General features: G+C 39.6%; 1 protein-coding gene across 35 annotated transcripts in view; it reads right to left on the reverse strand.

Moving 5' to 3' along the window:
- CNTN3 (contactin 3) overlaps positions 1-23,489 on the reverse strand; it is a 370,445-nt gene that overhangs the window by 315,291 nt on the left and 31,665 nt on the right. For 9 of the 35 annotated variants that reach the window (XM_084989040.1, XM_084989055.1, XM_021069223.2 and 6 more), the window contains one exon: positions 20,989-21,101. The exons of 21 other annotated variants lie outside the window; for them this stretch is intronic. In XM_084989040.1, the coding sequence (XP_084845166.1) occupies positions 20,989-21,050 (62 nt within the window). In that variant the 5' untranslated portion in view covers positions 21,051-21,101. Of the gene's footprint in view, positions 1-1,892; positions 1,989-20,988; positions 21,102-23,489 lie in introns of those variants that run through there. 5 more of the 35 variants (XM_084989054.1, XM_084989057.1, XM_084989062.1 and 2 more) reach the window with 2 other exon arrangements.

The following is a 23,489-nucleotide window of genomic DNA, read 5'->3' on the forward strand; positions in this document are numbered from 1 at the left end:
TAAAATCTAGACTCCTGATCATGGGCCACAAGGGCCTCCATGCCTGGTCCCTGTTTCTCCCTGTAACCTCCTCTTCCTTCACTCTCAGGCTCCTGCTCTGCCCTCTGATCAAGGCGGCCCTCTTCCTGTTCTTCCAGTAAGTCAGGGGTGTTCTTCTCAGGGCATTTGCACTTGCTGAAGTCTAAGAATCTTCCTTCTGCCACAGCCTCCACAGCTGCCTTTTCTTCTCACGTTTCTGGTCTCTACTCAGGAGAAACCTTCTTCCAGAAAGGTCCTCCTTCCCTCACCTCCCCGGTTCCAAAACCTTGTTGTACTGTCCTCATATCCATTATGACTCCCTGCGTTGATGATGTGCCTTTATTTTCACATTTAGTGCCCATCTCCTCTCCTCCAGCAAGGAAGCTCCATAAGAAAGGGACTGGGAAAAACCATCATATTCTCAGCACTTTCTACTTCAGGCACAGATACAACTCGCCAGTTCTTGGTAAATAAATGATTTCTCCAAATCATTTTTTAAAGAGGACATGCCTTCTTCACCAAGAGATCACAGAATCATGTTTTTTACAGAAACACATTTTATTTTTATTTCTACTGACCATATATTTCACAAGTAAGAAAGACTGAATCGGATTTAGCATTCAAAATGCAGCTCCACATGATGCTTAAAAAAAAAATAAAAAAATAAAAAAATAAACCACCACATTTCCAGAAGATCTGAAGTAAGCTCTTTTCACAAACCTGACTCATCTAGGACAGTAATTCACCTAAACCCTTGGGACTGAGATCTTATAAGCCTCTTGGCATTTTCACAGCATTTCCACCAGCCACATCATTTTCTATTCTCATCCCCAGCATAAACCACTGACAACACAACACAAAACAAAACAAAACAAAATGTTAACATAGTTGCAGGTAATGGATTCTAGCATATATGACTAGCTGTGAAAATAAACACGATCAGAATTTTACACAGTCAGATACAAATACAAGTAAATCAAGACCTGCTTTTGTTGCATCTGGTGTTATTTTCATAATTTCCTCCATTAATACTGTTTTCCTCTCTTTAAAAAATTTTATTTCTTGAGTTTTCTTCCCTTTTTAAATCTTTCCTTTGGTCTCTAAAGGGAAGGTACACACGTCATTGTTATTTCTTCTCTGTTTGCCTAAGAATTAGATGCTATGGCAACAGCATCCAGAAAATGGTTATTGAAAATAATTAGGACTTAGGCAATGACACAAATTATATCCAGGTAATAAACTCAAAGAAAAAAAAAAGGGGGGGCTAATGATGGGCCTGTGAAGGTAAATCACTTTGCTCAAAAATGAGTTCAAGGTAAGCTGGTGGAGGCTTTGGAAACCTTGGCTGCGCATTCTTTTTTCTCTCTGCCTCTCCCTTCGCATCCCTGGCTCAGTTCTGAATTCTGCCTGGCTGCTTTCTATTAACACAGTTCCAGAGCGCTTTCAGTCAAGTCATTGAAGTACCCTTCCCCCTGGGCCCTTCAACTTTTCCAACCTTTCCTTCGAAGCAGTTCTGACAAAGGAAAGAAAAAAAAAATTTACTGTATTTGACCTTATACTTAATCACTTGAATTTCAGTGCAATTCAAAGCAGTTGAAATGTAAACCCCAATGTAAGCTTTCATGAGGAAGGCTGAGAGACACTGAGGCAGCCCTGGCATGCAGAGAGAATGCCCATCTGAGAATAATGATCACGCAGCTGCAGATGTTCAGTCAATTAGATTGCCTGATTAGCTCAATGTTCCAATGCATCATGCAACTCAATAACGGTTTGCCCCCCTGTTCCTTTTCTGGGGGAGTGGCTTTGAGCAGCATCCCCACCACAGCTGCTGGGTTCTATCTATTTGCTTCTACACATTCCACTGCTCAACCCACCTCTTCTTCATGCTTCTTTTGGTTGCCAGATTGCAGATGTTTCTGCCTTCTCATTTCCCCTCTTCAGAATACCTTTTTCATTTGAAACCAAATAAGCTCAATGGAAAAAAAAAAAAAAATACACATTAGCTCTTCAAATAGTGGGAGCTAAAAACAGACACATCACTGCCTACTGAAAAGGTTACATATGCAAGTGTCAAGTTCCAAGATGTTACTGCTAAGTAAATAATGGAACCCACTTTACAATTACCCTCATGTTCCTATCCCAGGTGGAGTGGACTTCTGCCACTCTGTCTGGGTAGCCACCATCCTCATTACCTACATATGAGAACTGTCCCCATTTGGGCTAAATTGCCCAGAACAGAACCCCAGTTGCCAGAAACTTGTTTTACCCCAGGCTTCCTTGCTATCATGCAGTTCATGACTTAGGCTCTGGCAAGTAAATGCACCCTCCCCAGACTTTGAATGGGAAGCTGATGGCACAGAGTCACAAGGACTGTCAACATTCATCTCAGTGGAGAGTGATGGCAAAGGTGGTGGTGCCATTCATTTTCTGGAGAACACACAACAGCAATTCTGGCACCTGGATCTTACACTGGTCATAGTATTCATGATACAAGGTAGGTAAGAGGTCCATGGTGTTTTCCACATTCTTGGCTTGGCTCTGTGGCCCACATAGATGTTTTCTCCTTGATTTATTAAACACCCTTTAAATAAATACCCCTTCTGCTTAAACAGGTAGTCAGTTGATATTACTTACAAATTAAGAATCCTGACAAATGTGGCCAGAGGAGATTATAGGCTGGTACAAAGAAATTCATCATACAGCGGCCCCAATAAGACAGAAGCTTATTTTTCTCTAACTTTGCAATGCAGACATCAATAGCTCTGTGCCATGAGGTCACTCAGGTATCTAGGATAGCTTCCTCCACCATCCTCCTCTGCAAGGTCCAGTTTAGGTTCTACCATTTTCATGGTCCAACCCAGAGGAAAAGGAAAATACCTGAGTGGAATACAAGTGGTTTTCTTTTTTTCATTTTTTTCCTACTGCTGCTATAAAAAAATGCCAAAAAAACATTCTGTGGCTTAAAACATCATAAACTTATTATCTGTCAGTTCAAGAGGTTGAAAGTCTAAAATGGATCTGATGAGCTAAAATCAAGGTGTTAAAAGAGTTCCAGTCTCTAGGGGCTGCAAGAATTCCTTGACTTATGGCCCTTCCTCCACCTTCAAAGCCAACATTCAAACCTCTGCTTCCATGACACACTGCCATGACCCTAACTCTCTGCAGCCCTCTTATAGGGACTTTTGTCATTACACTGGGCTCACCCAGATAATCCAGGATGCCATCTCAAGATCTTTAAATTAACTGCACATTGAAAGTTTCTTTTGCTACAGAAAGGAACACACACATTCCACAGGTTCCAGTGATTAGGACATGGATATACTTGAGGGACCATCATTCAATCAACCACAGAACAGAACCTAGAAATAGAACCTATCATTTTCACTCATATCCACCAAACTGAAATTAGCCACAAAGCCATCCCTAGCTGCAAAGGAGATGGAAAATTTCAGAAAAACCTTGTGAACATGGGCCAAGCCAAAACATAACGATAATAGTAAAGGGAAAGTGTTTCTGTAACTTAAAGGAAAAAGAGAAGAATGGAAACTGGGTGTGCCAGTCAGAGTTGTTCCAGCAGGAGAGAGATGGCACATTCAATTGGTTGAATGAAAGCCAGTTTAATCAAGAGACAAGGACAAGTCACAAACATATGAACAAGGTTAAAGGAAATGATCATGGGATGTTGTCTTAAAATTAGCAACAGATGAGGTCTCTTACCACTCCTAACAGAGCAAAAGGAGGTATATATTTGTCCTCTGCGGCTGCCACAATAAATTACCACATAACAGGTGACTTAAAACAACACTTATTCTCCCAATGTTTTGAAGGAGAGAAGCCTAAAGTGATGATGTTTGCAGGTCCAGGCTCTTTCCAAGGCTCCAGTGAAGAATTCTCCCTTGCCTTGTCAAGCTTCTGGCTGTTGCTGGCAATTCTTGGTCTTCTTGGTTTGTGGCAGCCTAACTCCAATCCCTGCCTCCATCATCATGTGGTCCTCTTCCCTGTGTCTCCAATTGTCTTTCAGTCTCTTGCTCTGTCCTGATAAGGACACTGGACACAACCACTAGGTTTATTTAGGGCCAACCTAAATCTAGTCTGACCTTATTTTAACTTGACTACACCTGTAGAGATCCATTTCCAAATAAGGTTGGAAAGAGTGTGGAGAAAAGGGTACGCTCCTTCACTGTTGGTAGGAATGTAAATTGGTACAACCACTATGGAAAACAGTATGGAGGTACCTCAGAAAACTAAATATAGAACTACCATATGACCCAGCAATCCCATTCCTGGGCATACATGGGGACAAAACTTTCACTGAAAAAGATACATGCAGCCCTATGTTCACTGCAGCACTATTCACAATAGCCAAGACATGAAAACAACCTAAAAGTCCATGGACAGATGAATGGATTAAGAATATGTGATACATATATACAACAGAATACTCAGCCATAAAAAAGAACAAAATAATGCCATTTGCAGCAACATGGATAAAACTAGAGACTCTCATACTAAGTGAAGTAAGTCAGAAAGAGAAAGATAAATACCATATGATAGCTCTCATATCTAATATTTGCCACAAATGAACCTATTTACAGAAAAGAATCAAACTCATGGACTTGGAGAACAGACTTGTGGTTGCCAAGGGGGAGGGGGAGGGAGAGGGAAGAACTGGAAGTTTGGGGTTAGTAGATGCTAAACTCCTGTATCTGGGGTGGATAAGCAATGAAATCCTGCTGTATAGCACAAGGAACTATGTCTAATCACTTTTGATGGAAAATGATGGAGGATAATATGAGAAAAAGAATACACACACACACACACACACACACACGCACACATATGACTGGGTCACTTTGCTGTAGAGCAGAAATTGACAGAACATTGAAATCAACTATATTAAAATAAAATAAAAAATTAAAAATAGAAAAAAACCAAATAAGGTCACATTCACAGGTACAGAGGGTGAGGACTTAAACGTTTTTGTGGGCAGGCATAATCTAACTCACAATAGAAGAAGAGAGAGACTGGATTAAGATGGTGGAATAGAAGGACTGGAACTCAACTTCTCTCCTAAAAACAACAAAATTCACAACTAAAGACTGAGCACTCTTCACCCAAATGGACCAGAAACCTTAAAAAAGATACCCTACTCCAGAAGAAAAAGAGGAGGCCACATCAAGAGGTAGGAGGGGCGATTTCATGATATAAAAATCCCCATACCTCCTGGGTGGGAAGCTCTGGTTCACAGAGACTCACCTACAGGAGTGAGAGTTCTGAGCCACACATCAAACTCTCACTTGTGGGGATCTGGCACAGGGAGAAGGAGCCCCAGAGCATCTGGCATTGAAGGCTAGTGGGGCTTGTGCACAGGAGCTCCATGGGACTGGGGTAAACGGAGACCCCATTCTTAAAAAGGCGCACACAGACTTTCACCTGCACTGAGTCCCAGGGCAAAGCAAAGTCTCCATGGGAATCTGGGTCAAACCTGATTGTAGTTCGTGGAGAATATCCTGGGAAAACAGGGGTGAACATGGCTTGTTGTGAGGGAAGGACATTGAAAGCAAAGCTCTCGGGAATATTCAGCAGCAGTGCCTTTCTCTGGAGGTGGCCATTTTGGGAAAATCTGGACCCCACCCATCAGCCAGCTGCTGAGAAGCCCCAGGGCAAACAACAATCCAGGTGGGATCACAGCCCCGCCCCTCAGTAAACAGGCTACCTAAAGACCCCTCAGGCACACAGCTGCCTCTAATCCCATCCAGAGACTAAGGCCCACCCACCAGAGGGATTAGAATCGGCTCCACCTACCAGGGGGCAGGCATCAGCCCCTCCCATCAGGAAGCCTACACCAAGCCCCATACTGACTTCAGCCACAGGGGGGCAGACATCAGAAGTAAGAGAGGCTACAACTCTATTATCTGTAAGAAGGTCACCACACCAAAACCCTATAAAAATGTAAAGAGAACTATAACTCAGATGAGGGAGAAAGGAAAAACCCCAGAAAAACAGCTAAGTGAGGAGGAGATTCTTAGCCTCCAGGAAAAAGATTTTAGACTGTTGATGCTGAATATGATGCAACACATTGGAAATAAACTGGACGCAAAGATGGATAATTTATAGGAAACACTGAGCAAAGAGATACAAGATATACAACTTAAACAAGAAGAGATGCAAAATACAATAACTGAAATAAAAAATTCACTAGAAGCAACCAACAGCAGAATACAGGAGGCAGAAGAACAAATAAGCGAGGTGGAGGACAGATTAGAATAAATTATGAATGCAGAACAGAAAAAAGAAAAAAGATTGAAAACAAATGAAGAGAGTCTCAGAGAACTCTGGGACAACATGAAATGCACCAACATCCGTATTATAGGGGTACCAGAAGGAGAAGGGAGAGAGAAGGAGACAGAAAAAATATTCCAAGAGATAATAGCCAAAAACTTCCCTAACATGGGGAAGGAATCACTCACTCAGATCCAGGAAGCACAACGAGTACCATACAAAATAAACCCAAGGAGAAACACCCCAAGACACATACTAATCAAACTGACGAAAATTAAAGACAAAGAGAAAATCTTGAAAGCAGCTAGGGAAAATAAACTAATAACATACAAGGGAACCAAATAAGGTTATTTGCAGATTTTTCAACAGAAGCTCTGCAGGCCAGAAGGGAGTGGCATGATATACTTAATGTGATGAAAGTAAAAAACCTCCAACCAAGATTACTCTACCCAGCAAGGCTCTCACTCAGATTCGAAGGAGAAATCAAAACCTTCACAGATAAGCAAAAGCTGAGAGAATTCAGCAACACTAAACCAGCCTTACAACAAATACTAAGGGAACTTCTCTAGGCAGAAAAGAACAAGAGAAGAAGGAAAGAAAAAAGAGCAGCAAAAACAAATCCAAAGCAATTAATAAAATGGCAAGAAGAACATACATATCAATAATTACTTTCAATGTGAATGGACTAAACGCCCCAACCAAAAGACATAGACTGGGTGAATGGATACAAAAACAAGACCCATATATATGCTGTCTTCAAGAAACCCACTTCACTTCTAGGGACACATACAAATTGAAAGTGAGAGGATGGAAGAAAATATTTCATGCAAACGGGGATCAAAAGAAAGCTGGAGTAGTAATACTCTTATCAGACAAAATAGACTTTAAAATGAAGAATATTTTAAGGGACAAAGAAAGACATTACATAACTATCAAAGGATCAATCCAAGAAGATGAATAACAATTTTAAATATCTACGCACCCAAAACAGGTTCACCACAATATGTAAGGCAACTGCTAACAACCTTAAAAGGAGAAATCAACAATAACACAATCATAGTGGGGGACTTTAACACCCCACTTACAGCAATGGACAGATCAACGAGACAAAAAATCAATAAGGAAACACAGGCCCTGAATGAAGCATTAAACCAGATAGGACATGTCATCCAAAAGCAATAGAATACACATTCTTCTCAAGTGCACATGGAACATTCTCTAAGATTGATCATATCCTGGGCTACAAATCCAACCTCGGTAACTTTAAGAAAATTGAAACCATATCAAGCATATTTTCGACCACAACGCTATATGACTGGAAATCAACAAGAAAGAAAAACTGCAAAAAACACAAACACGTGGAGACTCAACAACATTCTACTAAACAACCAATGGATCACTGAAGAAATCAAAGAAGAAATTAAAAAATACCTAGAAGCAAATGACAACAAACATATGACACTCCAAAACCTATGGGATGCAGCAAAAGCCGTTCTAAGAGGAAAGTTTATAGCAACACAAGCCCACCTCAGGAAACAAGAGAAAGCTCAAATAAACAAGCTAACTTTACACCTAAAGCAGCTTGAGAGAGAACAGACAAGACCTAAAGGTAGTGGAAGGAAAGAAATCATAAAGACCAGAGCAGAAATCAACGAAATAGAAACAAAGGAAACCCATAGAAAAGATCAATGAAACAAAAAGCTGGTTCTTTGAAAAGATCAACAAAATTGACAAACCCCTAGCCAGACTTATCAAGAAAAAAAGAGAGAAGACTCCAATCAATAAAATTAGACATGAAAATGGAGAAGGAACAACAGACATCACAGAAATACAAAGGCTCATAAGAGACTACTACATGTAACTATATGCCAATAAGACAGAAAACCTAGAAGAAATGGACAAATTCTTAGAAAAGTACAATCTTCCAAGACTAAACCAAGACAAAATAGAAAAGATGAATGGACCCATCACAAGAACTGAAATTGAAACTGTGATTAAAAAACTTCCAACAAACAAAAATCCAGGACCAGACAGCTTCACAGGCGAATTCTATCAAACATTTAGAGAAGAGCTAACACCTCTCCTTCTGAAACTATTCCCAAAAATTGCAGAGGAAGATATACTCCCAAACTCATTCTATGAGGCCACCATCACCCTGGTACCAAAACCAGAAAAAGATACCACAAAAAAAGAAAACTACAGGCCAATTTCACTGATGAACATCGATGCAAAAATCCTCAACAAAATACTAGAAAACCACATCCAACAATACATTAAAAGGATTGTACATCATGATCAAGTGGGATTTATCCCAGGGATGCAAGGGTTCTTCAATATCCACAAATCCGTCAGTGTGATACACCACATTAACAAACTGTAGAATTAAAACCATATGATCCTCTCAAGAGATGTGGAAAAAGCCTTTGACAAAATCCAACACCCATTTCTGATAAAAACCCTTCAGAAAGTGGGCATAACAGGAACCTACCTCAACATGATAAAGGCCATATATGACAAACCCACAGTGAACACATTCTCAATGGTGAAAAACTGAAAGAATTCCCACTGAGATCAGGAACAAGACAAGGATGTCTGCTCTCACCACTACTCTTCAACATAGTTCTGGAAGTCCTAGCCATAGCAATCAGAGAAGTAAAAGAGATAAAAGGAATCCAAATTGGAAAGGAAGAAGTAAAACTATCGCTATTTGCAGATGACATGATACTATACCTAGAGAATCCTAAAGTTGCTACCAGAAAACTGTCAGAGCTCATCCACGAATTTGGCAAAGTCTCAGGATATAAAATCAATACACAGAAATCTATGGCATTTCTATACACTAAGAGCAGAAAAGGAAATTAGGGAAGCAATCCCATTTACCATCGCATCCAAGAGAATAAAATACCTAGGAGTAAACCTACCTAAAGAAACAAAAGGCCTGTACTCTGCAAACCACAAGCCACTGACGAAAGAAATCAAATGGTCGTGGTTTGGAAGAGTCAATATTATTAAAATAACTATACTACCCAAGGCAATCTACAGATTCAATGCAATCCCTATCAAACTACCAAGGACATTTTTCACAGAACTCGAACAAAATATTTTAAAGTTTGTTTAGAAGTACAAAAGATGCAGAGTAGCCAAAGACATCCTGAAAACGAAAAATGGAGCTGGAGGTATCAGGCTCCAGGACTTCAGACTATACTACAAAGCAACAGTCGTCAAAACTGCATGGTACTGGCACAAAGACAGACATATAGATCAGTGGAATAGGATAGAAAGCCCAGAATTAAACCCATGCACCTACAGCCAACTAATCTATGGCAAAGGAGGCAAGAATATACAATGGAGAAAGGACAGCTTGTTCACTAAGTGGTGCTAGGAAAACTGGACAGCCACATGGAAAAGAATGAAATTAGAACACTCCCTAACACCATACACAAAAGGAAACGCAAAATGGATTAAAGACCTAGATATAAGACCAGACACTATCAAACTCCTAGAGGAAAACATAGGCCAAACACTCTCTGACATAAACCACAGCAACATCTTCTCAGATCCACCTATCCGAGTATTGACAATAAAAACAAAAATAAACAAATAGGACCTACTCAAACTTCAAAGTTTCTGCACAGCAAAGGAAACCCTAAACAAAACGAAAAGCCAACCCACAGAATGGGAGAAAATCTTTGCAAGTGAATCAACTGACAAGGGATTAATCTCCAAAATTTATAAACACCATCTGCAGCTCCATACCAAAAAAACAAACAACCCCATCCAAAAATGGGCAGAAGATCTAAACAGACAGTTCTCCAAAGAAGACATACAGATGGTCAAGAAACACATGAAAAGATGTTCAGCATCACTCATTATTAGAGAAATGCAAATCAAAACCACTCTGAGGTACCACCTTACACCAGCCAGAATGGCCATCATCCAAAAGTCTACAAACAATAAGTGCTGGAGAGGGTGTGGAGAAAAAGGAACCCTAGTACACTGTTGGTGGGATTGTCAATTGGTGCAACCACTGTGCAAAGCAGTATGGAGATTCCTCAGAAAACTAAACATAGAACTTCTATTTGATCCGGCAATCCCACTCCTGGGCATCTATCCAGAGAAAACCACGACTCGCAAAGACACATGTACTCCAACGTTCATTGCAGCCCTATTTACAATAGCCAAGACATGGAAACAACCTAAATGTCCATCGACAGAGGAGTGGATCAAGATGATGTGGTACATATACACAATGGAATATTACTCAGCCATTAAAAATAATGAAATACCAGCATTTTTTTGCAATATGGATGGACCTAGAAACTATCATGCTAAGTGAAGTCAGACGTACAATGAGACACCAACATCCAATGCTTTCACTGACATGTGGAATCTGAAAAAAGGACAGATTGAACTTCTTTGCAGAACAGATGCTGACTCACAGACATTGGAAAACTTATGGTCTCTGGAGGAGACAGTTTGGGGGTAAGGGGATGTGCCTGGGCTATGGGATGGAAACCCTGTGAAATCAGATTGTTATGATCATTATACAACTACAGATGTGATAAATTCATTTGAGTAATAAAAAATTGAAAAAAAACAAAAACAAAATAAATGAGAAGGACAATAAAAAGATAAATTACAGAAGGAAAAAAAAAAAAATAGGAGAGTTTACCAGGTATTGGAGAGAGGTTCTAACTTAAGAGAAAACTGCATATTAGAAGCTATGGCCTCCAGAACAGGAACACAGTCAACTTATGCCAACCAAACATGGACAAAGCTGATGGAATAACTACTCTGACTGCACTCTCCTCACCCTGTGGTGTCCTGCATTCCACTGGCTGATCTCAATGAGAAGTGGGGCTGGGCAGCAAGGAGGGCCATTATAGCAATCCATAGAAGTCAGCCTCTTGAGGCATGGAGCAGTTTGGAGAGGTTTGTAAAATTGTCGTGGCAATGCAGTTTCCACAAAGGGACACCTAAAGTCTCTGCCGCAGGGATCCTCATGTACACAATACCTCAAGTGGCTTCTGAATCTTTGATAGATGACTATCAGACAGTAGAAATCACTGCAACATGTTTGAGTTCCTGCTGTGTGGCACATACCAGGATAAGCCCTAGAGCAACTACAAAATCTGAAATATGGCACCTGTGGTGAAGCTGGTATGGAGCAGACGGCACCTGCTTATCTTCAAGAGGGAGGCCCTTTTGTGTCTTGAGAATATAAAGGAGGCAGGCTTTTTTTTTTTTTTTTTTTTTTTTTTTTGCCATGATAATTTCCTCAGCTGACAACCTGACGACTGCTTCTGGGTATTTGTTTTCAAGATTCTCAGAGTTGCATGGAAGAGACACATAACTAAACAAAAACAATTTGATGGGAGTTTTAAGAGTATTGTAAAAGAGCCAAGAGAATACAAATGAGGGAGCAATTAGCTGGGTTCAGTACACTGTTGGTTATAATTTACTGGATTCCCTCTCCTTGGAAAAATAACTAAAGGAAGTTAGGAAGATGGGAAAAGTCCTTGAATGTTCTCTGTGAAGTGAGAGTTACTAATTGAGGTCCACTTGATGACTGTTCTCAAAAGCATTCCTGATAGCTGACCCTAAACCCTCTAAATCAAGACATTCTTAAGCATTTTAGAAGATATGAATGAGTTACCTGCTACTAAAAGACAATACTCTTGTCAGTGCTGTCCATATAGAAACTCATGAGTTTAATTACTTTTTAAAATTTTTGACATTTGAGTAGGGATTCTTCAATGATTTAACAAAGGCAAATGGAAATGTTCTCATCTGTATTTAAAGAAGGCTTAATGCAGACTCTAAATAAATGTGTTTCCACTTGAACGTGAGCATATGCATATGTGTTTGGGGAAAACAATTTCCTTCCTTGGTTCGATGTGGACAACATCTCAGAAACTTACTATTGTACCTTCTCATTCCCCTGCTCCAGGGAATGTGGAGTGACTTAACGGCCTGGTCCAGTTGGAAACAATAAACTGAATACACTCAGTTCATGCCAAGCTTCTCTCCTTTGATTCCAAGCTTTCTCTATTGCTTTTCTGGAATATGGCCTGGGCAGTGAGGCCTACCCTGTCCATCTTTGCTTATAAGAAGGCAAATGCATGTTGTAATTCTAGGGTTCAGCCCTCCACATAGCCACAACACTAACACTCTGCTCTGGAACTTGGCTTCTACCAGTAACAAAGTTAATAATTTGGCTTCCACAGCCCCTTCTTTGCTTTGTTGTCCACTGTTTCAGAACAGAAGTGGTCAAAAGGATCCTATTTATTGGGGGCCCTTTCAAAGGCTTCAGCCTTTAGTGAGTCATCTCCAGGTGCTATGAAATATACATCAAAGTGTCAAAGTTGGTGAGGTAAATGGTCCTCTCATGTCACTAAGACCTGTGGCTTCTAGTCTTGGATTTGAGTGTGTGGGCAAAGAAAATACATGTTGATGGTCGAGTCTTGGACTTTAGTGTGTGGGCAAAACAAATAAATGTTAATGGTTGGATGAACCTTATATGAGGCCAAGAGGGTTAAAGAGCCATGCCCTTCTGAGAAAGAGGATTCAAGCTTGGGACATATGGTATCTTGAACTTGGAGGATTTAGCAATTATTGTTGGTATTACAGCAAGATCCATCTGAATCTATTTGATAGGTCCTGCGTGCCTACTTCCCAGTTTCTGCAGGCTCTGTGTCTAAAATCCATGCCTGTTGCCTGTAACCTCCACTGAAGGCCCAACCTCACATTATAGCAGATATATCACCTTTAAAAGCATACGACAGAAAATGCCTTGGAGTTAGGTCCCTCAACGTGACCCAAGGCCAATGGCTGAAGGTACAGGAGGATGAAAACACTTAAAGTGGGACAGATTTGGGACGTTAATTTACACTCCAGGTGCAGGATGTGGATCAGCAAGGACTTGGCTTGAATCTGCCCACTGCACAGCCTCTTCCCCTTTTCCACCCTGCTCCTTACTTCCCTATCAGTCTCTGCTAAGAGCATTTCCTCAAAAACTCAGTAGCACAGATGTCCTCACCTGGGGGATCAGGGTAGGGGACTCTAACCCAGAGTTCTGCACCAAGGGAAGAGCTGTTGTCACAGAGGCAGGGCAGCCCAAGCCACACAGCCCTGAGTGGGTAGGCAGGACTGGGTCAGGTGGATAATTTCAAGCTTCAAGTGCCTACTCTTGCAGTTGACTAAGGAGACACCACTATTTCTAGGCAGGCAAGACTGGGGCAAGGATTTTACTGCAGAGGAAAATAAGCATTTGTAAGCTTTGGGAGGTACTGAGAGGCATGACAGTTCTTGCTTTTTTTGTTTGTTTGTTTCTTTGTTGTTGTGGTGGTGGTTTTTTTTGTTTGTTTGTTTGTTTTGCTTTTTAGGGCCAAACCCTTGGCACATGAAATCTCACAGGCTAGGTTCTAATAGGAGATGCAGCTGCTGGCCCATGCCACAGTCACAGCAATGCGGGATCCAAGCCATGTCTGTGACCTACAACCATAGCTCATGGGAACGCCAGATCCCTGACCCACTGAGTGAGGCCAGGGATAGAAGCCACATCCTCATGGATACTAGTCAGATTCGCTTCCACTGTGCCACAATGGGAACTCTAATTTTTGCTATTTTTGACATCATTTCTACACTTGCCATTCAGAACCAGAGCTCCAGGCCCAGGTCAACAGTGAGAAGTCAAGAACCCTAGAAGCCATTCTGTGTTCTACACCAAAAGCAGGAAACCATGATAAGACTTATACAGAAGCCCTTCTGCTTGTCCACAGATTCTAAGGAAAGCTCATGAGTCACTGAGGGAATTAAACGTATGAGCTTAGACACAGATGAATAGGGAAGGAAGATCTGGTCCCTGAGGGAAGAGAATAGAAAAATTAATTTAATTCAAGTGAGTCTTGAAACAGAAGCACTGGTTTTAAGTATCTAGAAGCCTGAGGAAGCTTTAGCAGCAGCAACAGCAGCCTCCAGGCCAAGGATCAGGTAGGGGTGAGTCTGTAGCTAAAAGACACAAGAAGACATGGGAGAAACCTTCCCCAAGAGACACTGGGTCTGCAGGAGGGCTACAGAGGCATGGAAGTGAAAAACGCCAGGATCAAGAGAGATGCTGAACCATGAAATAAAGCCCATGCTCAACTCAGGGCTGGACAGTCAAAATGAAGATGCATCCACTGCATAAGATAAAGAGACCTTCTAATGACAGCTACCATCACTGAAATTTCTTTAACTCTGCATATTCATTTTTTGTGGCTGCGCAACCAAGTACCACACATTTTCTGGTTAAGACCACACAAATTTGTGCTCTCACAACTTCTTTGGGTCAGGAGTTTGAACGTGTTTCAGCTGCATCTGCTCAGGGTCTCATCAGGTTGACATCAAGCTGGGGGTGAGACCTCACCTGAGATTCAGGGGCTTCTTCCACGTGATTCGCACTGCTGGCAGGATCAGTTTTGAAGTTTGAGGAACAGGTCCATGTGATCTCGTGAGCTGTCGACCAGGGACCATGCTCAGCTCCTAGAGTTCAAATTCAGGTCCTTGCCACAGAGGAACCCAAAACAGCCCACAGCATGGATGCTGGCTTCCCTCTAAGCCAAAGGAAGCTCATGTGTCCAACCTCCCCCTCTGAAACCAACTGGAGAAAATGTTCTGCTTTAGGGGGCTGACCTGATTAGGTGAGGCCCACCTGCATAATCTCTCTTTTGTCAGATGAGGTACCTGTATCAGCATATCTCATTATACTTACAGAGTTCCACATATATTCCATTACATTATACAGGACAGGTACACCAGAGGCTTAGGAGTCTTGGGGGCCACCTTACAACTCTGCTTACTCCACTTTGCAAAGGAAAGTAACATCTAAAATAACTCTCTCAGAAAAAACAGTGAGCAAAGGGGGACTTTTCTACAGTGTCAACTTAAACTTCTTATGAAAAGAAAGAGTTTCTGTTCATGAGGAGGATTCAGCAAGTGAAGGTGAAATCAAGATACTCTCCATCAGCTCTTCTTGTCCGCGGAGCACTGGGTCTCTGACAACATTAAATGCCAGGTTCTGCAAACATAATGCTGCCTGGGATAATTCTCTGGAGACTAGAGTCAGGCTTTTTTTTTTTTTTTAACTCAGATTATGTCGTAGTGGAGGCAATGTTGTGTGATAATCTTGTGTGTCACATTAACTCTTTGACTCTTTAAAAGCAAAAGGCATCAGAGTCTTGGCCTCAATTTCTGAAGTCTTCCTTCCTCAGACTGCAGGGGCTTAAAGATCACCAATTTTCTGAGGCATCTCTCAGAATAAATTGAAAGGACTAGATATGGGGCTTTGCTGTTACTTAAGATTTTGAAATTGTAACTGAAAGACAAGGAATTTGATGGGAGACTTTAATTTACGTGAACTTGAATGAGTTTGCTATTTAACTTCTGAAATGGATTTAACTTTTAGACAGAATATTTTCCTTCAGTTTATGATAATGGATCATTTATTCATATTTGAATTTCAGGCATTTCTAAGATAATAGAGAACAAAATAGAATAGAAACATCACAGTGTGTCACATCTGCATGGATAAGTGCCTTTACTTGAAACTATAATTTCTGAATTACATACATCTGTATATTTGTCTTGGTTATGATATAAAATATATTTCACATTGTGGATTGCAGCAAAAGCAACTTCAAAGCTATTTAATACATCTAAAGTGTTTAATTTGGTCTCTGGCATAAAATAAGCCTCACTGTATTTTAGACGGTGTTCCTATCATCAAAAATACTTGTTACCAGTGGCTCTCACCCTGGGTTGAACATTAGATCTGGGGAGATTTAAATCACCTGGGGGTGCTTGCTTTCTCCCCCCACCCCATTACAACACCAGATTCAAATGTAATTGGCCTAGGCACTTATGAAGATGGTGATTAGCTTAGTGGTTCAGACCTACAACTGACCTTTCATTATTATGTCACCCTGGACAAGCCCCTTAATTTCTCAGGACTTCAGCTCCCTAATCTATAACATGGTAACTATTTTATTGCCTGAATTCATAGCGTTATTATGAGGCTCAAATGCCTTAATATATGAAAAGCACTTAGCAAAGTGCTTGTCCTATATGTTCACAAACCAGTAGCTATTATTCAGACATATTAAAAACTTAAAACAGGGAGCATAGGACTGATATATTTACTGATGGTTTTTGTCAAAAATAATCCTGTCATTTCTTTAGATAACATACATTGGAAACCATCACTTTACAATTGGAAACTAGGAAACAAAACTTATAGAACTTGAGGTCTCTCTTTGACAAATGCCAATTATGAATCACATGTTACCACATTTTGTCAATTTCTTCCTATTCGCAGTCACCTCCCATTGCCCAAGTTCACCTTTTTGCTTTCTGGCTTTGCAGTTTTTCACAGCTGTCACTTAAGGTGTCATGTTAAATGTCTTACAAGCAGCTGTGAGTCATATACTGACCTCTGTCTTAACTACCCCACCATGTGCCTTCCACCTGCCATGGGCTCCAAGCCTTTGCAAATAAATCTTCTTGTCAATTTCCTCAGTGTTTCTGAGTTACTTCTAAATAAAGAAGCCTGCCTTGCTTTTATGCTTTCCTCACTAAGAAATGCTGTACCCAAAGGTCACCTTCTTATGTATATAATACATTTCAGTTTCCTGGGTCTCTAAGGATGGGGGAAGTTAAAAGAAAATGCCACTTTTCATACATCAAGTCAACATTTTAAAACCTGATAATATCAAACATTGGTAGAAAGTAAACAAATGAGAACTCTCCAGGACTGCTGGAGGGAATGAAAGAAGAGTACTACCAATTTGGAAGGCTGCTGGAGATTACCAAAATTTAAAATGGACTTAGCTTTGCACGATATGCTTTCTGAGAAACCAACGATGAATTCTGTCTAATGTAAAAGAAACCTTCCCACATTTGAGAAAGAGGCATATAGCCCATGATATTCACCACAGCTCTGTTTGTAGTAACAAAAATCTGGGACCAATATAAATGTTTATCAGAAGTGGAATAGCTAATTAAACTATAATATGTTGCACTGTGGGATAAAAGGATGAGTTTGATCTACTTACAACAAAATATAATGTTAAGTGATAAAATGATGATGCAGAATGATGTATCATGCTATTCTTTTTATAAAACAACATATGACACTTTCTGTATGTGTGTGGGGGGGGTGCATGTAAAAAGGGCCAAAACACACAAATGAAACTCTTAAATTTGGCTCTCTCTAGAATGGTGGGGAATCTTAGCTATACTATTTGGATTTCATTAAAGGATATATCAATCACTTGTGTAATTAAGTATTTGTTTATAAAATCCCATCTTCTCAGATAATAATAACTGACCACTCTTTTGCTCCCACCTTGTGGTAGACAACCTGGTGGAAAGTGAAAACTTTTACAAGAAGCCAGGGGAAACCCAGGGCACGAGGTGCCTGTCTGCAGACATGTAAGGACACCTGTAATCAGAAAATGGGGAAGGTCTGAATTCATCTACCTTTCATGTAGTTCTATGCGAGCACCTAGAGGGCCTTCAAGCTTCATCTTTAAATCACCATCTTGGATACAGTTAGTGGTTGGATGGGCTGAAGAGAATATAAGTCCCTTTGTTATCTTCATGGCCAGTTCAGTTCATGCAAGTGGGAATGGTGGTTTCCACAGGGCACATGAATGCCTGAAGCCCAGTGCTGCACGCCTTATACCCAAACCAATGGAAGGGATCAATAGGACTCAGTGAATAATGAAGGACCTACTCACCCCAAGTCCCATAAGAGTGAAATAAAGAGGTTGGCACAGCAGACTACATCTGAGAGTGGCATGAGATAGGTCAGGTTAAGCTACGGAAAGACACTTTAACTGTGCAAGCCTTCATAAGCACCAGCTCCAAAACACTGGCTGCCACTGAGTAAGCTCAATGCATATCATCTGTATTTATATTTCAGAATGTACATGATAAGGTGCAATCACCATTGGTATTCTGATCATGGAGGATAAGTTTCTGTAGGAATTAAAGATCAGAGCAGTCAATACCTAAGTCAAATCATATGAAAGTCAAGGAGTCGTGGTCTACGTATACATAAAACTATTTTCAAAGGTTCGGGACACATTACAATTACACCCAACCTACATATCCAACAATGAGAGAATGATTAATACATGATGGTATGCTCATCTCTGGAATATTATGCTCCTCTTAAAGGCAGTGGTGTGGAAATACCTTGTTCAACATAGAAAATTGCTCAGCAGAAGCAAGAAGTGATAAAGTTCAACAGAGGCATCCTGGAACATACATACCATTTGGGACAGAATCTAGGACATGTCAGTTGTTTTCTGTGGAAACTTTAGCCAGTCTCCTACTAAGACTGTTAGCTAAGACTCTTCAGCAAGACTCTTAAGCTGTGTCTCAGTATTATAAAGCATGACTCATAGGGGCAGTTGTGGAAACTACATTTATATACATAAATACATACGTATTTCAAGGAAGCCTGGGACTTAATAAATGATCAATACATAGCAGGTATTATTAATATTATCATTATTCAAGATTTGCCGTTAAATAGCACAAAAAGCCCATAAGCCTAGAGAAGGATTTTCCCATTTTGAAAAAGTATGGATTTACACACAATCTATGTTGATACAGAAATAGCTCTAATATACACACAAGCACATATGTATATATCAACATTTGATGATACAAAGACAACTGAAAAGATGAACCAACTATTACTTTTGAGTTCTCTAGGAAATACTTTGTTTCCTCCTTTTGCCTATTTGAATAGCACAGTTAGGAGCCTGGACTCTGAAGCCAAAAGATCATTAATGTTCAATCTTTGGTGTGGCTACTTATTAGATATGTGACCTTGGAAAAGTTACTTAACTTCTCTGAGCCTCGATTTTCCTCATCTGTCAAATAGTAATATTCCTATCTACATTAAATGGGAAGGAAATATTTATCTTATTTAAAAAGTATGTTATTTGCTACACCAAATGGTTTACATATACATGACATATATAAAAGCATTAGGTCAATTTTTACTATTCTAAAATATGGTTAGAATTTTCAGAAGTCAACAAATTAAATACAGAAAATCCTAAACAATCAGAAAAATTTCTATTAGAACTCCATTCATAAAATGGAATGTTATTCAACCATAAAAAATAAAGCATTGATACATGCTAAAACAAGGACAGACCTTGAAAACATTATGCTAAGTACAGAAGTCAGACACAAAAGGCCACTTATTATATGATTCCATTTATATGGACCTTCTAGAATAGGGAAATCCATAAAGACAGAAAGTAGCTTAGTCATTGGTAGAGACTGGAAGGAGGAGAGAATGGGAGATGACTGCTGCTAATGGGTACAGAGTTCTTTCAAAGTTACTAAATTTTTCTGGAATTAGTAGTAACAGTTGCACAACCTTTTGAACATACTAAAACCCAGTGAACTGTACATTTTTAAATAGTGAATTAAATGGTGTGTTATTTATATTTCAAGGAAAAATACTGCTAAAACATTTTTAAAGATTTAAATTGAACTTTTTTAACTTCTGGCTATGATTCACTGTGACTAAACCAAAGCCATTTCGGTTTGCTTTCAAACTTAAAGATTTGCCCATAGAATTCTTGTTATTTTCCTCTAACAACCTTTTTTTTCTCCCAGTGTCATACTTATGTTTTCAATCATTTCAATGGCACCAATCACCTTTAAAGTCAGATGTTACCAAACTGAATTACACTAGTTTTGTAGGATTCTTGGGAAAATCAGCTTATACCAGACATTTCCTGAAGGATCTACATTACCTCCTTGTACTTAAAAATTAAAAAGGTTGGTAGAAATTGTGCATCAGATAGCAAAGAGAATAATGCTCATTGTGATGTAAAAACACATCTTCCTCAGAAGAATTTTCTACATAGTAAAAGAGGAGTCTCCGTTGTGGCTCAGTGGGTTAAGAACCTGACTAGTATCCATGAGAGTGCATGTTCGATGACTGGCCTTGCTCATTGGGTTAATCCAGCAAGCTGCATCACAGCTTGCAGATGCAGCTCAGATCTGGTGTTGCTGTGTCCGTGGCATAAGCCGGCAGCTGCAGCTCTAATTTGACTCCTAACCTAGGAACTTCCCTATACCACAGGTGCAGCTCTAAAAAGAAAGAGAAAAAAAAGGGATTAATTTTTAAGTTATGTAATTGCGACTCAGTGCTCCCTCAGTCTCTACCACAACACACATGCACAAACACACACACACACACACACACACACACACACCCGTTTCAATCTGCACAGCCAAATCTTTAGTAGTTCCTTGATTTGGGGGGAGGGGTAATCTCAATGTCTGGCTATTCTTCCCTCAATCTCTTTCATTTTCAGTGTCCCAGTCTTAATCCATATGAAATCTTTCTGAGAGGCTTCTCAGCCCACTATAGAGACACCCACTATCCCAGTCCACAGGGTTCTTGGGAACCCAGCACCTTTACTTTTCTCAGAACCATGCCTGGGTGGGTAAACTGTTCCTAGGTTGGCCATCCTAGTACCCAGTGCTTGACAACCCTAGGTCTGCTATTCATACTTCTGCACCAACAAACCACCGACCCCCTACCCAGGAAGATTCTACCCCCTGTGGAGAGATGGCCACAGGCACCACTCCTTCTAACACCCCAAACCCTACCTCCTTCTAATGTCAAGCTTCCTTCTTCTGACTGTTTTCAATGCATGGCCCTCTATCCTCATCTCTCTCCTCTTCTTTTTTCATTCACCCATATCCAGAGCCAGTATTTTTTCCTGGGAGACAGGGCAGAGGAATACAGTAGCAACATCAAACAGATTTATATCTTCAGAAATGATCCTGCCATGCAGTTATGTGAAAACAAATACAGGTCTCAGACCTGAGCATATCAGATAAATTTCCAATATTTTCATCAATGAAATGAAAGAAGTTGGAGAGCTAATTTCCCTAGCCTCTTTGTCCCCACTTAAAAAAGAAAAAAAAATCCAATATCATATATAATATGTCTAGTTAAAATGGAACAAGAGCGACTCATTCCCAAAACCTGATGAGACCACACACAATTTCTTGAGTGTAGGAAAAAAGTAATCCTTAACTCAACCATAAGCAAGAAGGAAACAATTTCATAAATCGATGAAAAGTGAAATTACATTAATCATTTATATGTAAACCAGAAAAGAAGTTCTTTTTATGGCTGAGATAAAAATCAGAGTGATTGTACATTATTCTGTTAAATAGTATCTATACCTTAGAAAAGTTTCTGTGTTTCTGACATCATTTTAAATTTATACTAAATAAAAAATTAAGGTGGGGGAACACACCATGATGCTTAAATTTTTTTCTTATTTAGAAAAAAAACAAAAAGTATTCCTACATCTTTTTTTTAAAAACAAGCAAATGTTTTTAAAAAGACATTGAAAGGCCTGAAATCTTACTTCCCTACAGGAAACACACAGTGTTTATTTTCTCCTCAAACTCCCACTTTCCAGCTGATTTTACTTACTTCTCAGATTAACCACGGATTTCTGTAGGATCTTAGTAACCTAACATCCTTGGCCTTCTAAGGAGAAGCAGCCATGAATTTGTAAGCAGAGTTTTCCTACTGTACCTGAAAAGTAATGTAAATAAACATCTCCCCTGGTCTTTATTGTGTCCACACTTCATTCAAGAAGCAAAACAAAACACACACCTCTCTTCCTGGAGAAGGACCCAGTTGCTATACCCAGAAGACAAAGTCAAGTCCTCTGACCTAAAGTGAGGAGAGATACTATTCGGGGAACCGTGCCAAAGATGTTTTAGATGAATGGATAAACTAATATCAAATGAGCATCAAATGCTTCCATGCACTATAAAAATGAAGAGATACTTCACTAAAACAGATCGTTAATCCAAGTGATATCAGCAGTTTCTTTCTTGGAAGTTGTGATTTCTAACTGCTCAAACTTCCCAAGTGATTGCGTTAAAATGCATCTGGCTTCATTCCTCGATTGGCTTCACAGCATTACTTATTCTATTATACGTTTTCAAGAGTGGAAGAACAAAAAAAAAAAGAATTATAGTACGTGTATGATACTGAAATGACCTCAAATCCAAATAGCATAGTTCTCTCTCATTTAACCAATGCATATTTCATTTTTACTACCACACAAGATCTCAAGTTATTCTAAATTATTCATGATCGCTCCTTCCCAGTAACATCCATATGTTCTCACTCACCCAAAAAAGAAAAGCATTTCCATTCCTGATTAGTAGAATTTGCAACCAATCACCTTTCTTTAAAATGAAAGAAGGTTGAGTATTTCAAAGGACAATCATTTTAACACTGGCAAAAGCTAAAGACTTAGGTCACATACTAGCATTTATTTTAGCCAAAAGTTTTCTCCTGAACCAGTAATGGACAGATACCTATAATTAGAAATTTTAATATTAATTATGTTACTGATACATATGCAGTTTGCAGAATTGTGAAATGTTCCTGGTGCAAGGCAAGCGTTCTACACATATCTGTTGAATGAACTAATGAATGTCTAACTGATGGAAGTTTCATTTTAAATTTTAAAGAAAATATATTTGTTTTAAATGTTTCACATTTCCATTACAATAAATTTCTGATGAATCATTACCAATTTGCAAATTAAACACTGAAAATACCAACTTACTTACTTAAAATTAATGCTATTTATTAACTCCCTATTGAAGAAAGGCTAAGTGACTGTAAACTTAAGGAAAGCTAAATCATTGTAAACTTAAAATTCCCATTTTTGTTAAACAAGTTATCAACAGAAGTGGAATATTAAACAACTTGTAACCAGACTCTCATTATAAAATGTAAAAGAAAAAGTTGAAACTAGGAGTTCCCCTCATGGCTCAGCAGTAATGAACCTAACTAGTATCCATGAGGATGCAGGATCTATCCCTGGCTTTGGGTCATGGATCCAGCGTTGCTGTGAGCTATGATGTAGGTTGCAGATTCGGCTTGGATCTGGTGTTGCTGTGGCTGCTGCATAGGCTGGTAGCTGCATCTCTGACTAGACCCTTAGCCTGGGAACTTTCATATGCCGTGGGTGTGGCCCTAAAAAGACAAAAAAAAAAAAAATAAAGTTGAAACTATAAAAATAGTACATAAATAAAATAAAATCCAGTAACATATTACTAGATGCCAC

This window comes from Sus scrofa, chromosome 13 (genome assembly GCF_054392235.1).
Source record: "Sus scrofa isolate SSC_HxYL_T2T_F1_AM1 chromosome 13, Sscrofa_HxYL_maternal_Yorkshire_Landrace_v2.0, whole genome shotgun sequence".
Taxonomy (NCBI): Eukaryota; Metazoa; Chordata; class Mammalia; order Artiodactyla; family Suidae; genus Sus; species Sus scrofa.